The 19284-nt window shown below is 38.3% G+C and overlaps 1 protein-coding gene across 3 annotated transcripts in view; it reads right to left on the bottom strand.

The window, feature by feature from the left end:
- Positions 1-19284, bottom strand: part of LOC129776096 (stathmin) — a 158006-nt gene that overhangs the window by 110903 nt on the left and 27819 nt on the right. For 2 of the 3 annotated variants that reach the window (XM_055781500.1, XM_055781498.1), the window contains exon 1: positions 3284-4097. The exons of the other annotated variant lie outside the window; for it this stretch is intronic. In XM_055781500.1, coding sequence (XP_055637475.1) covers positions 3284-3359 — 76 coding nt within the window. In that variant the 5' untranslated portion in view covers positions 3360-4097. Of the gene's footprint in view, positions 1-3283; positions 4098-19284 lie in introns of those variants that run through there. 3 annotated transcript variants of the gene reach the window in all.

Here is a 19284-nt window from a genome sequence, read left to right on the forward strand (position 1 = left end):
CCCAAGAACATTGACGTCATGTAAAGATTTACGAAATCCTTCTCATTTTCATCCCAAAATCTGACATTGAGATCCACTAGTATCCTCTTTGTAGTCTTGTTCAAAGACTCGCCGAAACCAAAGGTAATATATAGCTTACATAGCTTCATCGAACCAAAAATCGTCATAAAGCTCATTTTATCACGTCTTAGTTAGACCTTCTCAGCTTCCAGGTTGTCAGGAAACATTCTTCTCAATACAATAATGTAGTTTTCAGCAGTGTGGAGTGATTTGTGCCACATAACTGTTTCCAGGCACCACAGGAGCTCAGCTTTCATGGTATGGTTTTCAAGCATTAACACGTTGAGAGCCATGTCAGTCACCGGTGACTGACAGTATAAAATATGATAATAAAGGTAAAAATCGATTTTTTTCCAGAAAACTTCAATGATTTTTATGACCACGTTGAGTACTATGTCAGTCATCGATGACTGACACCGAGCTTTCCGTTCAGATCGTGTGACTGACATCGAGATTTCCGTTCAGGTTTTGTCAGTCACCGTTGACTGCATAAAATATGATAATAAAGGTAAAAATAGATTTTTTTTCAGAAAAGCTCGGTAGAGACTCACACCGAGCTTTCCGTTCCGGTCGTGTCAGTCACCGGTGTGTAATAAAAATGTCACTCAAATTATCAAGTGTTCTGAGAAAAAAAATTTACCTTTATTATCTTATTTTATACTGTTAGTTACTTGTGACTGACAAGACCTGAGCGGAAATCTCGATGTCAGTCACCGATAACTGACATGACACTCAACGTGTTAAATAAACATTTCCATCGAGTAAATTCCATTTTTCCAATATTGCGCTTCGCATTTGCTGTACACGATACCGGCGCACGCGCGTCCAGACGGGAAAGTCGCTATAAAACCGCGTGGCACTTAAACGTGTTAATTTATCAATAGTTTTCGAAGAAGAAAAAGGAAGGAATTGATTGAAGCTGAACGGCTGATACTGATGCCAAAAATGCCAGTAAAACATCGCGGATGTAAAAGCCGTCTACTTTTGCGCTGTTTACTCTTCGGAACAACTAAGTTCACCTACAGGCGAAAGCAAACAACATATACTGGAAAACCTACAGAGGGTCAAACCAGTCAAATACAACTTTTTTGGTATCGTTAACTTTCTAATTACTGCAATAATTAAAATTTAAATTGACGGAATTTCACTTTTTTCCAGATTGGTGACGAAATTCCCTGATATTCCCTGACTTTCCCTGATATTCCCTGATTTTCAAGGATTTTCAAGGTAGTCGACACCCTGATTTCGTTACCGAAATGCGAATTAATTTTTACGAATTTTCCCACTTTCCTTCAAAGTTTTTCGAAAATTTTAAATTGTCATGTTTGGTTGGAATATGTGTACTATTTTTATGGAACTCCCTCTCCATTCCAGAGAAGGGAGAGGTGTCATACCATCATAGAAACATTTCTCGTATCGAAAAACTCTCAAATCCCAAATTTGGCTCCATTTGCCTTATTAGAGTAATGCAGAAATTTGCGTTTCATTTGTATGGCAGCATACCAAAAAAGATTAGATAATTGGTCGATCATCTAAATCGGTTCAGTAGTTCAAAAGTTATGATTTTTTTATAAAATTTGCATAATTGCTGCTCGGAATTTGAGACAAAAGTGATGGAATTTGATTCAATCATAATAATGCCGTTCGAAATTTGTTACAAATGTAATCAAATATATTTTACATGACAATTTTTAAATTGATCAACCGATTCTGTAAAATGCTTTATTGAGTTTAAGAGAGATTCTGTAAAGATGGGAGCTCTTTAAACTATGTGGAATATACTGTGTTTTTCATAAGTAGAGGGAGAAATATTTTTCCCTTCAAAATTCATCAGTGAATTCAACAAAAAAAAAAAGAATCAATATTAATGAAAAAAACAAAATTCTGTCCATCTTAAAAAAAAATTTCGAAAACTGTAGAATCCCAGCAATGTCAATTACGAATTCTTGTTGTAATAAATAAGTTTGTGGCATCTTTGATATCATCTCGGAATATTTAAAATTATTTACGAGGATGAGTCATTGACTTGTTAAGGTTTGCCAAATTTGGAACGCACATTCTCATGGTAAGACAGAAGATATATTATTCTCTTTGTCGTTGACGAAGTACAATCTCATGAGAGTAAGGAAGTCGTCGATCGCATATTTGTATAAACACGAATGTTCGATAGTTCAACTGTGAATACCGTACAGGATCGTTTAGAGGAGTCATTACTCTCGGTTGATGAGGAACGAAGCTCTCACGAGAGTGAGAGGGGATCAAAAAGGATGATGATAGTAGACAGTTGTGCAAACTAAGCGTCCCCAACAGACTAGAGTTCCTACAATAAAATTTATAATTTTTTTTTCTTGCTATCGAGCATCAGTACTGCAGAGATTGAACATTCGTAAGTAAAATAGAATCTATAAATAGTATAGTCATTCTTCAACATTCTGACTTGTGTTATATCTGGTGACACGGTTCATTCATTGACAATTCTCCAAACGAAAATGTCCACACGGAAAAGTTCTTGTTTGCCTTTGGAGAAAACTTCAAAATTATTCCAAGAACCCATCCACCGGGTCGTCGTTGCCGATTCAAAGGCAGAACAACAGTCCCGTGTCGCCTGAAGTGCCGCAGCAAAAATGGGGAAAATTATTTGTCGTACGGCGGTGTGTGCTGAATGACATAATTCGGGAATGGCTCATGAATGCTAACAAGTCTAAGCTCACCGCCGTGTGTTAAGGAAGAAGGAGTAAAGGCGCAGCACACACACACACACCCACTGGAACTAAGACCAGCCTTGAAGAAATGGTTGGCTGACTGGTCGGGCGAAAGGCTCGATGGATGAGTCATCATTTTCCGACTGTGTGCTTCGGGTACAAATGAACAACAGAGCGTACATATCCGCGCCAGTACATATTTTCCATGAAGGAAATTATATAATATTATAATCCGCAGGATTTTTAACACAGTATTGCGAATTCAAACGTTGATTCATGCGATTGTTGTTCGTGGCAGTAACAGTCACGTACTCAGTTTTCAATTAAGTCTTCCAATATGTTTGCGATTATTGTCGATCGTGACTTCAACATATGTAAAGTGGGAGCTTTCTCAAACGTGGACGAATAAATCACAAATGAAACAGAAACAACGTTAAGAATCCTTTTTAAGAACAAAAAATACAAAGTAGCATTTCAGAGTAGACGAGAAAGTGCGAGATTTTCAGAGGATGTATCCTTACCTGCCGGCAGAATCGGTGCTCGGCACGTGTGGCAGAAGCACTGCATAACGGAATCTCGGACTAATCCAATCAACATTTTGTAGCTGTTTTGGGATCACTAGATTGGACTTTTGTTTCCTTTTATTGCCACGAGAGACACAAGTCCGATTTTCAAATTAGTTTTCACTTTTTGGTTGTGTGTTTCTTGTATTATTATGTTTTTTCACTGATCTTCTTCTTTCCGAAATCGCGTTAGTGTTCGCCAACGACTGCGGTATGACTGACTCTAGGATACGTGAAAATTTTCTCCGTTACAGCTACTACTCTCGCTGCTCTCTCACTGAATGAACACAACTTTTTTGACTGCGGTTTGTCTCGAATGTAGACTGGCACCAATTAAGATAACAATGAAGCACGGATATTTTACTGAATAGGTTTATACAGAATTGTTTTTACCAATGGTGTTAGGTGACAATATTTTTTTCACGGAAAATTATAAGATGTGTGCAGTAAAAAACTGTTTTTTAACTCTCTGACACTCAGGGCGGGGCACACATTAGATACAGGAAAAACTTTACGCTTTCAACAGGACCGCTGCTGCTTTTCTTGTATCCTTCGTCTGCTCTCTGAACTCTCTGCTCCACAGTGGTTCAAACTATGCCTCTCTTTCCCGATATTTTTTCCTCTTCGGCGCTACCACCACGTGTCTCCTCGATGCTTATCCTTACCGGTCACCTTTTCTGCCTTCCCTCGGTACAGGACAATTGCTCGACTATGGCTGGTCTTCGGTTATAGTTCTGTACACGTCTAGTTCTGAACAGGGACTGTGTCGGGACAACTAGCCGGCAAGTGGATACTGCTACCAAGCGCAGAGTCATAGCATCCCGAAAACCACCCGAGAAGGACACCCAGTGCCGCCTTCGTGTGTCCGACCGAAAACATGGAAAACAGACTCTCTCAACCGTACATATTTCGTCCACACGCATTCTCAAAAATCCGTTTTCCTTTCTCCAAGGAACCCCACTCACGCTCCCACTCTACTCCAAGCCAGAAAGCGACGAGATGGAAAGGAAAAATCAATAGTCTCCCATATCCTTGTGAACAGCGTGTGGAATTACTCGTATAATTTACTAACACACCGACGAACTTTACATCGCAAGACGCCACAGGAAACGGCGCGGGAGCACGGAATTAGAATGGTTTTTCCTGCTTCTCGCACAAACCGGCGAAGGAACGCACATTACATCTGGTTTGCTTTACTCTCTCTCTCTCGCTTCTCTGGAAAGGACCATTCTCGCGTGGTGTGATGTGCGGCAGAGAACAGGACATTTATCGTTGCTTCACTTTTTGACTTTTGGCTGTGCGAAAAATTCAATACGAAATTTGTTGCTACCACAGAGCTAATGGCACACTGTCGCCGGCTTGTATCATGCGGTATGAGTAAGAAAAGAGGAAAGGGAAAATTTGGAGTACTTTTTTGGCTACAATTATTTTTCTCGTCCGAGCGGACTAGGATGGTATGCACCAAAATATCGATTTTTAACATAGCAATATGACCGAAAATATTTTTACTCGAAATTGTTTCTCATTATGTTTAAATTGAGTGGTAATGTATACCACAAGTTACACTTCCACGAAATTACTCGGAAAATATAAAAAAAAATGATCGAAAATGGATTTAGAATTCGCTTCGGTCAAGAAGTCGTGCGAAAACATCAAGGACAAACACTATTTTTCAGGTCCGTTTTGACTAAGAATAAAACAAATTCCATCTAAACAGCCATCGAAACCTTCTGATATGTCTCCTTACGATTTCTTTCTGTTCAATCAATTTGAAACCCACAATGAGTACCACATTTCACCATCTGAGCCAAGGTTATATAGGTAATAATAAATTCTAGATAAGTAATAATCATTCTGAACAGTGGCGTCGAGCAATTTTGGAAAAACGATTCCGAAAAATCACTGTTTGTACGCATAATAGACGTAGTTCCAAACAGCCTTCATACATCATTCGAAAATCAACAATTGTCAGTATTATGTGCTATAAGCTAAATCTACATTTGAATCTCATTATTTGAAGAGTCCAAACATGTCTGTAACGATTGTGTCTTAATACTTAGTGTTTCCTAATAGATGAATATAAGAAACCATTAAAACACTGCTCATATAATTACTATTTTCTGTACACTGCACTGCGATGAACAAAGAGAAGCGATTGCGTTTTTTAATGTTATAATTTCTGTATTTGAATCTTTAAGTGGTAGTTAGGTCGAAGCTCTTGCCACGACCAGACGTGTTTACGGATTACACTGCGTATCGATTGTATTCGAATTGCTTTTGTTCCACACTTCGGTGTGAAGATAGACCTGCCTCGCGTTAGGACAACTAACGACAGCTCTTGCTATTTGAGTTATCATAGCAAAAATGACACCTGTGCGCTCCCGTGAGAACACCTTCAAAGTGGATTTGTCCAACTTCCCCAAGCGCCCATCGTTCGAGGAGATACACAAGTTTGTACACGAGACAATCGGTCTGTCCATTGACCAGGTTTTCAGACTACAGATGAACCATGCCCAAAACTGTGCTCATGTAAAGTGCTGCGATCTGAAGACCGCTCAGGATGCTGTTGAGCAACACAACGAAAAACACGAGTTGGAGGTGAATAAAAACAAAATCAAAGTTCGACTCTTGATGGACGACGGAGGAGTAGAGGTCAAAATCCATGATTTGTCCGAGAATATTCGGAATGAGGAAATCGCAGAGTATCTCAAGCAGTACGGGGATGTTCTTCTCATCAAAGAATTGGTATGGGGCGATAACTTCGCCTACAAAGGAGTATCGACGGGAGTGCGGGTAGCGAAGATGATTTTACGAAGACACATTAAGTCGTTCGTTTCTATCCAAGGGGAACAATCATTGATTACGTATCGCAACCAGCCACAGACTTGCAAACATTGCCAAAATCTTCAGCACCCAGACATCACTTGTGTCGAGAACAAAAAGCTTCTCGGACAAAAGACTGATCTTAACAATCGACTGAAGACAATACAAAACAAAACCTCGACCTACGCGGGAGCGCTTAATGGAACCAACCTCGGCAACGATCTTCTGCCGAAGTTTGTGGGTACCAATCTAAACAAACTCAACGAACGAGCGCGAGTTACTCAGCCGAAAGCGGATGATCGCTTGGAAGCATCCTCCTCTCGTTCAACTGCTACCACGTCATCTGAAACAACTTCGTCATCCCAAACCAATTGTCCCCTAGAACCATCTAAAGAGACAACGATGTCAATTTCCACAATAACGTCGACGGCACTCATTGATGAATCTATACATCGTGCTCATGGAGATGAGGCTGCTCTAGTGGACAACGGAATCAACGAATGCAACGACACTCGGGACCCGCTGAGAGTAGAGGGTTCTCAGCGCAACAAAGTCCAAAGTGAAACCGACGCAGTAAGTGTAAGCACTTTCAAAATTCCTCTTTCTATCCTTCATTCCCATCCCACCACAATGGAGATTTCCGAGAGTGAAAGCAATGAGTCGTCGTGTGAGAGTGTACCACCTCAAAAAGTAAAACGAGGAAGGGGGCGTCCAAAGAAACAACGGACATGCTCTCCGCCTCATGTATCTACAGATATCACTAACAAAGTATCGAATAAGTCGTCCCAGTCACGGAATGAGGGAGATGATGTTTAAGAAGTATTTCCTCTTCTACATATTACCCTCTCCTTACTAAACTATATTCCATTACCATATGAATAATCTACCAATCAGCTACAACATTGGTAGTATTAATACCAACTCAATATCTAGTACTAATAAAATAGCAGCCTTGTCCACCTTCGCACGTTTAATGGAGTTCGACATAATTTTGCTCCAAGAAGTCGAAAATATTAATTTTAGTATATCTGGATTCAATGTGGTGACAAATGTAGACGAAAACAAACGAGGAACAGCAATAGCGCTTAAGCCTCACATCCCCTTCTGCAACGTGCAAAGAAGTTTAGATAGTCGAATCATAACAGTCAAGATCAACGACTCAGTCACTATATGTAATGTCTATGCACATTCAGGTTCGCAAAATTTCTCTGCTCGCGAAAATCTTTTCAAAAATCTCCCCTTCTATCTACAAAATAGTAGTGACTATTTGATTCTAGGCGGTGATTTTAATAGCGTTATAGCCTGCAAAGATGCCACAGGAACCAACAGTTTTAGTCCCTCTCTCAAACGTCTCGTTGATAATCTTGGGCATTATGATGTATGGGAGGTATTGAATGGAAATCGAATAGATTATAGTTTCATTCGGGCAAACGCAGCATCACGCATCGATCGAATTTACGTTTCACAGGTTGTTGTTCCGCATCTCCGTACGGCTGAATATTTTGTGACGTCTTTTTCGGATCACAAAGCCTGCAAGGTACGCTGTTGTTTACCTGATCTCGGACGTCCGTATGGACGAGGATTTTGGTCTATTCGTGCACATGTTCTCAACTCGGAAAACCTTGAGGAGTTCAGCAGAAAGTGGAACTATTGGCTTCGAGAAAAACGGAACTATAATAGTTGGCTAGAATGGTGGATAAATTTCGTAAAACCCAAAATTAAGAGTTTTTTCCGTTGGAAAACTAACCAAGCGTTTCGAGATTTCCACGCAAGAAACGAATTTTTGTATCGTCAATTGAAAATTGCTTATGAAAATATGCAGAACAACCTGAATGGGAGAACACAAATAAATAAAATTAAAGGACAAATGCTAAAATTGCAAAGCAATTTTTCCAAAGCGTACGAACATCTAAATGATCGATTAATCTGTGGGGAAAAACTTTCTTCTTTTCAAATCGGTGAAAGGGTACAAAAGAAGAAGAACAGTACTATCGACAAAATACAACATCAGAACCAGCTACTCACTTGCACTAATGAAATAGAGAGTCATGCGTTTGACTATTTCAAAAACCTCTACACTGCGGAGAATTTAGAACAAAATAATTACTTTCCAACAAATCGAATTGTCCCAGAAGGCTCCGTAAGTAACAATCAGCTGATGAACGAAATCACTACCTCGGAAATCTTCTTCGCTATAAAGTCAAGTGCATCGAGGAAATCCCCAGGCAGAGATGGTATTCCTAAAGAATTTTACGAAAGAGCCTATGATATTATCCACCCTCAATTGAATTTGATGCTTAACGAAGCAATTCGAGGGAATATTCCTGAAAAATTTGTTGAGGGGATAATTGTACTCTCCAAAAAGCGATCCGGAGACGATACAATTAAGTCGTACAGACCCATAAGCTTACTCAATTTCGATTATAAAATTTTGGCTAGGATATTGAAACAACGACTTGACCATGTGATGACTGAAAATGATATACTAAATAAAAGCCAAAAGTGTTCCAACTCAAAGAGAAACATATTCGAAGCCGTGAACGGAATAAAAGACCGAATAGTTGAACTAAATTGCAGAAGAAGGTCAGGGAAGATAATTTCCTTTGACTTTGATCATGCCTTTGATAGAGTGAATATAAATTTTCTTCTGGGCGTGATGCGGAACATTCGCTTGAACCAGGAATTTGTGTCACTAATTGGGAAGATAATGTCCTCGTCAATTTCGCGTTTACTAGTAAACGGAAATCTCTCTCCCGAATTCCCTATCCTACGCTCAGTAAGACAAGGCGATCCTATCAGTATGCATCTATTTGTCCTGTACCTACATCCCCTCCTTGAAAAGCTGCGCTCAGTTTGCAATGGTCCACTAGATCTAGTGATAGCATACGCGGACGACATTTCCATCATCACAACTGATAGCAATAAGCTTCCGATCATCGAACAAACCTTCGTGGACTTTGGCTTATGTTCGGGATCTATTCTGAATCTGACAAAAACCGTGGCAGTTAACATTGGCTGCTGGCAACAACCCGATGAGTCTGTTTGGCCGACAGTTCGTCCCTCCGTAAAAATTTTAGGGATCACATATTTCAACTCTATGAAGCAAACAATCGACTTCAACTGGAATGATGCAATCAGAAAGACGTCGCAATTGATGTGGATGTTCAAGCCGAGGATCCTCACATTACATCAAAAAATTATTATACTAAATACTTTCATCACCTCGCGGTTGTGGTTCCTGGCCTCTGTTATCAGTGCCCCAAATATTGCAATTGCTCGTATCACATCTCAAATAGGCAGCTTCATCTGGGATCGGCACCCAACGAGAATACCCATAGAACAACTTGCACTACCAGTTAGCATGGGTGGTCTCAATCTGCATCTGCCAAAGTATAAATGCAAAGCGCTTCTAGTCAGTCGATTCATCAGAGACATGGAATTCACTCCCTTTGCATTCACATTCTCGAATTGTCTGGGTAATCCACCGAATGTTGCAGCTGTTCCAGCACTATATCCTTGTTTAAAAAATGTTGCAAAAACTATAGCATACGTTCCTGATCGTCTCAAGCAAAATCCTTCGACTGCTTCTCTGCACGACTTTTTCAGAGAAAGCATACAAACACCAAAAATATCGTTGGAAAACCCTAACGTGCTCTGGAAAAGTGTTTGGGAGACCATCAAGAGTAGAAAACTTACATCGGCCGAACGCTCTTTATATTATCTACTGGTGAACGGGAAAATACCAAATGCTGCGTTACTTTATCGACAAAATCGAACAGACAGCCCTATGTGTCAGTACTGTCCAAATGCAGTAGAAAATTTAGAACACAAAATAACGCAGTGTCAAAGAATTAGGCTACTCTGGAGTGTCACTCTCTCACGATTGGAAACAATCGTGGGAAGAAGAGTCAATTTTAAGAATTTCATTCTTCCTGAGTTAAAGCAAATTAGAAGAAGAGACAAATTTAGAGCTCTAAGATTGTTTATAAATTATGTAAATTTTATTTTAGATGAAAATAACACACTTTCTGTAGAAGCCTTAGAATTTTATCTACAATGTGTACCTGTGTAAAACTATAATGTAATGTAATCTAGTGTTCGAAATAAATGTGTTTATAAAAAAAAAAAAAAAAAAGTAGAGATAATGAAACAATCAGATCAGTAGTATAGTTAAAATAATATTGGTTCTTAGCATTATAACTCCTCGGATTCAACATTGAATTATTCCACATACTCAACATTTACTCATACCGTTGGTGTAAGTCACTCCACCATCTCTATGCGATTGTTCGTGATATCGGTAAATCATGTTGCTAAAATTACCAACATTGCAGATTGCCTCTATAAATTCAATTAATTGAAAAAAACACGAACCTGCTGTTTTTCATATCCCAGAGTATTCTTCAGGAAAAATGTACTGTCATAAACTCTCAACAAATCCAGTGCACCTTTTCCAGACATTTCACTGAATTTTTCCAAACCCATTTGAATTTATCCGACAACAACTGAAACTATAGACAGAAACGTTTTGACTATTATCAGAAAGGTTAGTAACGCTACATGCAGAGCAACCTGGTGCTTACGTCTAGCTATGCGGACAAATGTTCATTGAAACAATTGATTGTCCGAATAAATAGACGCAAACGTTATCCAAATGGAAAAAAAAATGTTATAATCCGCAAAATCACCTAGACCCTCTTTTTGCCGATAATATCCTTCAACTGGACAGATCATTTCATCGGAAATTTGCATGGTTGTGTTTGTAGGCCAAAAAACAACAAAAATGAGTTTCCCAACACTAATGGTGTTGTCGATTACGTCTCCTATGCAATCATGGACAGAATAGTGCAATATATTTGAGTCCTTATATGGTACACCATAGGATTCATGGTGAAAAATGCACCATTTCTTTTTTTTCACGCCATTCTCAATAGCTTCGAGACAAAAATAAGAAAAAATACTGAAAGTACATCTTACTAAGGTGTGTCAATAAATATCTTCAAACAATTTTCATCTAAAAATTGAATTATAAAAAAAAATAAATACGCGGTACAAAATTATTAGATCATCTTCTGTTCTAATTTTTATTTAAACGCGTTCGTATGTGTCTTTTTTCTACATGTGGCGTAATGTTTTCCTGAATTTTTAAGAGCATTGCGAGACACAAAAATAATTTTTCTGCATTTTTATTTTTATTTTCCTGAAATCGATTATTTTATTGTATTCGTAGTTTTCAATTGTAAGATTAAAATTAAAAAATAATAATAATTTGGATTTTTCAAGTGTTGTTCTCATTGATCCGAATGATCTTTCCACAAGGACTTTATTTTTTCTCACAGAGGTCTATCGTACTGCTGACTCCTATGAATTTGGTAAACCATCTAAATCCAATGTACAGATAATCTTATATATTTTTAAGATACGAGAAAAAAATCTTTGTGCAGCACAATGCTCTAAATATACCGACAAAATTTTGACATATAAAAAATAAAATTCAAATAAATATTAGAGCAGGACTGGGTCTCTAAATTCAAAATAAATTAAAAATGCCCAAAGGCCAAAACATTATTTGTTTTCGCGCAATTCTCTTAAAAATTCAAGAAAAAATTACGCTACATGTGGAAAAAATAACACGTACGAACGCATCAAAATAAAAATAAGAGCAAAAGTGGGTCTCAAAGTGATATTTTTTTTCAAAATTTCGAAATGCCTGAAAATATATATAATTTTTTTGTACCGAAAAAAACACTAAAAATTCTAAAAAAAACCACATATACCTAAAAAAGACGTAGAAAGAAATTTGAATACAAACTAAAGTAGTACTGAATCTCAAAATAAAAAAATAAAAATTAAATTTAAAATTGAAATATTTTAAATCTTTTTTACCATTTGATTTTTTTATGGAAAAATTGTATGAAAATATTGATCGATACACCTTAGTAAGATGTACTTTCAGTTTTTTTCTTATTTTTGTCTCGAAGCTATTGAGCATGGCGTGAAAACAACGAAAAGGTGTATTTTTCACCATAGATCCTATGGTGTACCATATAAGGACTCAAATATATAATACTACTGTCAAAATGTTTTATTTAGTACCTTATACAATATTTTCCAAACAGCTGGTGATTTGGTTTGGGGGCACTTTTCACTCCCTTACCCAGCCAGACCCTTTGGAAATATAAAACAAAATATTTTTTTGTACCGCACAAAACTGAAAAAAATCTGAAAAAAAATCACACATATCTTGAAAAGCCGTAGGAACACATTTAAATACGAATCAGTAGTACTGAATCTCTAAATCCCAAAAAAATTTTTTTCTAAATTTCAATATTTTTTTTTTGGTACCCAAATTTTTGATTATTTTTCTTGATACACCGTAGTGAGATGCACTTTCAGTTTTTTTTTCAAATTTTATCTCGAAGCTTTTGAAAATGGTGTGAAATAACGAAAAAGTACGTTTTTCAGTATAGATCCTATGTTAAACCACATAGGAGTTCAAAAATACGCCAAATTTCGTATTCAATATCCTATACAATATTTGCCATACTGCTGGTGATTTGGTTCGGGGGCGCTTTTTACTCCTTTACCCGGCCAGGTCCTCTATCGGGCATTTCTCGTCATAAATTTAAGACATTATTTTCAAATTATTTTGAAATTCGATATAATCATACAAATAATCGAAATAAACATGTTAGCATCGTAGCATCGACCTTAAACAGTATAAAACTATTTGCGCAAAAGATTCAAAATGAAGCTCGTAGTCTAAAAAAACTTTTTGTTCCTTCATATTTTTGAAGTTTTGGCAATAGATAATTTGTTCTAGAAAGGACTACGTCTAAGCGCGGGCTATATGGGGGGTAAAATGAAAACCTAAACACAGAACATACAGCAGAACATAACTTCCTTAATAGATCGGAAAGATGTTTGCATCAATTGATAGGAAATATTTCCACGCACAATTGATCACAATTGATAAAATGTTATTTTCCATGAGATAAACAATTGAATAACTGTAGAAAGTCAAGCGAAACACCCTAACTGCTACGATTTGATTGACCTGATTTACGGTTTCCCCAACACGGACGTCAAAACCAAGGAGCCTAGGGAAATCGCCATTGCAAATAAATGCAAGTAGGGGAACTTTTGCTCCCACCGGAATGTGTTTCCCTAACACCTACTTCTAAACTGAGGAGCCTGGAAAAATCGTCATTTTGGATACTAGAGATAGTATAAAAAGTACAAGTTGAAGTTGAAGTTTTTGCACTCCGGTATGTGTGTCTAACACGGACTATGAAAGCGGATACGAACACAACGCTTTGACTCGGTTATTCAAAACAGCATTGAGGGATATGCCTTCATATCTTCTGCTCACTGAATTTCTTGTATGCGTAGAATGATAATTAGACAAAATGCTGTTATCAAATTTACTTGTAACGAAGAACATTATCTATTACAATGCATGAATTGGTGTTACATGGCATTTGATTAAATTCTTTACTTCCAAACAAATATGTTGAATTTAATTGAGTTAGAAAATTGTTTCATTCAATCAATACAAACAAATGATAACTAAGCCAACGGTAATCCTACGTCAACCTTGCACTTATATCATAGATATAATCCACCCATTTTTTTTGAGCCCCTTCACTTCTCCTGCTTGCAACTATTCTAAATTTCAATATTTTTTTCCGTTCAGTTCTTGTTGTATGCTTTTTTTGCTCGTCGGTCATGTTTTTTACCGCGAAAGAACTTATATAGCGATCGGTTCTGGAATCTGATACGGGATCGACGGTAAACATGCTCTTGTCGGTGTACAGGGTTACCGGATTTTTTCGCTTGAGGAAGTTCAAGATTTTCTTACATCGCTCGACTCGGGGCTCCCGGATGCGGTTGGTAATCATAGAAGTTTTTTTTCCGTGTCCTCGACTTTGCCCCACCCATAGACAAAGGCGAATCAGGATAATTCGTGGAAGTCTAGAAGATTCCAGATAAATCTGGAAGATTGGCATCGCTGGTTCATATTGATGAGGGTCACTGTTTTCTGCAGGACTACCGTCACCATCAATACAAATCAATCTTTTTCGAAATATAGATGTTCTTTAAAGGACATCATAAGCACCTGTGTAAACAGACTCTCAGAATACACTGTAAACAATTCAGTGTTATTCGTAGGAAATATCGTATCAAATCTTGAAATGTCACTTGTAACATGACATGAGTTAGAATCAAGCTTGTTTTTTGTTTGATTGAAGAATATTTAAACTGCTATCAAAAAAGAAATTGCAATAATTAAAAAAACAATACACCAACACAAGATGTATGGATTTGTATGAATTTGAGAAAATAATGAAATAAAGATGGAAATATACAAATGAAAAAAAATGGTATCAATGGTAATCTGTTATTTGATATTTAATTCAAGATTATATAGCAAATTGTATGGTAAAGATGAAAAATATTATGTTTTATGTACACAAAATTTTCGTTCTTCAGTTTATACACAATCCTTTCCTACAAGGGATAGACAAACAGAGAAGCTAAAAATGGCATTTTTGTAATTTTGTCATGTTTATCTGACCTCGAAAAATTTACTTATTTAGATGCAACTGGTTGGATTTGATGGGGAAATTCTGATTGAAACTGTTTGATTTTGAGGTGACTGGTCGACACCGGAGATTTTCCGTAATACGGAGAGTTGGAAGTTGGAAGCGAAAATTTTTGATTCTATTTTTTCCTTGTAATATATGAATAGAATATATTTATTGATTTATGAAACCAGAACTAGTAGTATGGTTCTTTTCGTCTATTCCCTGTATAGCATGGTTTTGATATTGAGATTTCTTTATTCAGGAGGCTAAAATTTGTTCATAGTTTTATCTCGACTCGGGCCAAAACAGCAGCAAAGTTAATTTATGGAAAAATTAATGATAAAATTACCGATAATCCACGTGAAGGTCAAGCCTATTTTTGAATGCGAGTCCTGGCCTCTCACGAATTCAAGCATAACAATTTTCAAACCAGAAACTTATCTACCCCAATAATCTAAGCAGCTGAAACAGCACATTTGAGGCTGGAAGTGCTTTTTCCAATTCATTATGCATTTTGGTTGGATTTTATAGCGTGCATAAATTAATTGTGCCAGGCCGGGTCACAACGATCACCATCCATTTTATGAGCCAATCGCTAATTTGCAATCGCCAAACTACTGGATTCCAAATGTCAACCCGTTCGAAATAATCGCTAATTGCATTTTCGCTGGTGTTCAGTACAATCACATATACCCCCAATAATTGCATTCACATTATAGTAGCGACAGCCAGCTGAAGGGACTCGCGTTAAACGATGGAGTAATATTACTCTATGCTGTATATGCCTACAGTGTCCGACTAATCCATGGGTGATTTATCCACTTCCGAAATTCGTCGCATGCACGGCAAACAAATACATGCGCACTAGACAGTATGCTCGGCTAGAAAAAAAAACTCCTGAATCAAACAACTCTCTTTCTCTTGAATCAATTCTTGAATTCGTTTGTGTGCGTGCGTTTCCCATCGGAACAACGTGACCTTCCGTATCGACCATCAAAATTCACTTCTTCACACCATACATCCGAAAGCTATTCTGTGTCTCAAAAGGATAACCAGCAGCTTCGGCTTTTGCGTTCCTCCAATTTTCGCCGAAACGCCAGAAGATCCCCCTCACACAAAAAAGGGGATGAAGAAAGAATAAAATTTTAAATATTCATCGCCCTTCCTTTCCATAAGACGGATTGGACCGACTTACGGAGTTGGGTTTTTCCGTTCTTTCGGCCGAAGAAAAGTCACAGCTCGGCATGTCGCAGGTGTTCAACTAAATACATAATCCAAGAGTCTTAATTTTTTTTCCTCCCATTCGCCGGTAGACTTGCAGAATCGATCGATCGCCGATGAAGCCTGCTGCTTCGCCTGCCTCGAGGGCGCCATCCAGCTAGCCAACATGAGTAGTAAGGCACACGCGAAACGGAGCAGACAACGGAACACGTCACCACGTCACGGTTATGTACAGCAGCAGCAGCCGTAAAACGCCGTATAATCATCATCGTCATCAATAAATAAAAGCGTCATTCTTCGCCGTCATTGTCCTAGTGGATCTTTCGCTTGGAGAGATGGAGAGAAGAGCAGCAATGCTGACAATGAAGACCCGGCAACCTCATACTGCATGCATGGCATGTTTCATTGCTTGCTTACCCCCCATCTCCACCCACACCATACTTCAGTAGCTAAAAGGTGAGACAGAAATCGGAAGGCATTAAAAAAGCGCCGGCTAACATGCATCAGTGTTAGTGGCGGAAAATGAACCACTCCGAGGAGCCCATGAACAGAGTGGAAAATGCAGTAATAAGACACAGTATGACTGATGATTGTGTCCTGTCTGAAAACACAGAGGCTCCTTAGAGACTCTAAACTGAAACGGTATCTAAACATGAGTAATGGTAATCGTTTTATGAAATATTTGATGATATCGAATATGAATAGTACCCATTTCAGATATTTAACTTTGTGTTTCAAGTTTCAATCTGTATACAATTCGAGGAAATGTTATGGACATTCTGTCTTTTTCGCTTTAATGGTTGTCATTAGCATTTCATCTGTTCAGCATCGGTGTTACTGTTATAATGTATGAAAAATGGGTAAAATTTACAAAAAATTAAAAGGGCGTGTGCATTTTAGCATAAACAAATATTTACGAAAATACGTCATTTTCAAAAGCAATTCGCAATTCTCTCGCAACGATATGGTGGGTCTGTCAAAACGAACCAAGCGCCAAAAACATTATTTTGAGATATTTCAATTTGAAGTTTGAGCTCCTAATTGCCCGTTGCTGATCAATCTATTATTTTATCGTTCACGTGTTACAAACAGGATGTCTTCAAACAAATGACCTTTAGTTTTGGTAAAAATACACTCAGTTCACTTTGGCAGATGAAAGTGAAAGATTATGGTTTTCAGTTCAGTGTGGTTGGATGCACTGTTAGTCTGAATCGTAACTAAAGGGTGTGTCACATCAAATTGCATCACGGAAAAAACGCTGTAGAAATATAATTTCTAGGAATTATATCTTCAGCTTTCGCTTATAATCAGATAAGAGTGTATAGATCACGTTGGCCATGCTTCACTGTCAATATTTCGTAAATTTGGAAAAATGTCGTCGAACTAAAAAAAAGCGTCGTAAATTAATCCTGTGCACTCATTTCGAGAATCCGGAGTTGTCACATCGGGACATCGGTAAGATGCTGGGAATCGTCCAATCCACGGTCAGCAGAGTACTAAAACGATACTTCGAGAACCTAACCATCGACCGGAAGGTGAAAAACGGCAAAAATGGATGCTCCGTCAGTGAAAAAGATCACAAGCGCGTAGTTAAACAGTTTAGCCGAGAAGTTCGGTCCGGGATGTCGCCAATAAGCTGAATTTGTCAAGTTCATTTGTCCAGCGGACCAAGCAGCGGGAAGGCCTGCGTACATACAAGGTTCAGAAGGCTCCTAACCGCGACGAAAGGCAAAACATGGTGGGGAAGACGCGAGCCCGGAAGCTGTACACCGAAATGCTGACGAAGCCGCATTGCCTGGTGATGGACGACGAAACCTACGTCAAAGCGGACTTTCGTCAGCTGCCGGGCCTGTTGTTCTTCCCGCAGAAGACAAATTCAGCGTTCCGGAGGAGATTCGCAAGCAGAAACTATCCAAGTTTGCCAAAAAGTACATGGTGTGGCAAGCGATCTGCTCTTGCGGAAAGCGGAGCGCCCCCTTCGTGATGACCGGCACGGTAAACGGGCAGGTTTACCTTAAGGAGTGCCTACAGAAGCGCTTACTACCACTATTGAAGCAGCACGAGGGCCCGACCATCTTCTGGCCGGATCTCGCTTCGTGCCACTATTCAAAGGACGTGTTGGAGTGGTACGAAGCCAACAGGGTCACCTTCGTGCCAAAGGAAATGAACCCGCCCAACGCGCCGGAGCTTAGATATAGAGAAATATTGGGCGATTATGAAGCAGGCCCTCCGGAAGAACCCAAAAGTTGTCAAATCGGAGGCGGACTTCAAGAGAAAATGGATATCTGTTCAAAAAAAAACTACAACCTGACGTTGTACAGAACCTTATGGACGGGGTAAAGAGGAAGGTGCGAGCATACGGGCTTGGGCTCGAAGTACGAATAAAAAGAAAATGCCAAAAGTTGTTTAATAGTTTTTATTTTACTGTCTAAAATTTTCAAAAGGATCGGTCTACTGGGGTAATTTCTACAGCGTTTTTTCCGTGATGCTATTTGATGTGACACACCCTTTATAATTATAATATCAAAATGGTTGAAGAAACTTATGATTATTCGTGGCTGGTCAGGCCAAATCGATATCAACAATTTTTTGGTCATTAGGAACCAGGTTCATGAAGAATTCATGGTTTACAGGAGGTGCACATTTCGTCAGATGTAGAATGTCGTTGAACTTCGCACGAGAAGTGTTGAGCCCATTTGGGTGTAAACTTTCTGGTTCTAAAATGTTATGATCGAAGAAAATAAAAAAAAAGTTCAGCCAAAGTGAACCAAGTTAAAAAATGTCACCTAGAATATTATTGCTTCCTAAAATACGGAAGTTGTAACTAAGTCTTTCGCAATAACATAACACTACTTTTCATGCTGTGACCACACATCTTCGTCTATTTCGGATTCAGAGTCTTCAGGAAAATGAAAAAATAAAATTTTGTAGATGCTAGACGCGCAAAACTTCGTTCTCTTTGCAGCCAGAGCGAACCAAGTACATACTAACTATTGAAATAATATCATTACACAACACATTAGTATCTTGTAACGGTTCTTGACTAATTTCATAAACGGTATATATATTAGAGTGCCAATGAAAATTGCCATCTCTAATTTTCAAAGCGAACTTGATTAAAAATGTTGATTTCCACGAAAAATTACCCTATGCAAAATATCAGCTCAATCGGACTTCATATACTAGTATACTAGTTCATATACTAGTGTCGCACAGCGGTCAAAGTTTTAGGTTTTTGGAAACCGAAAAATCACCCAAGGGGGGAGTAAAGGAAATCGGGGTTTTCGAAAAAAAATGTTTGAGGAAGGGAGGAGCCCTAGGCTGATT

This window comes from Toxorhynchites rutilus, chromosome 3 (assembly GCF_029784135.1).
Source record: "Toxorhynchites rutilus septentrionalis strain SRP chromosome 3, ASM2978413v1, whole genome shotgun sequence".
Lineage (NCBI taxonomy): Eukaryota > Metazoa > Arthropoda > Insecta > Diptera > Culicidae > Toxorhynchites > Toxorhynchites rutilus.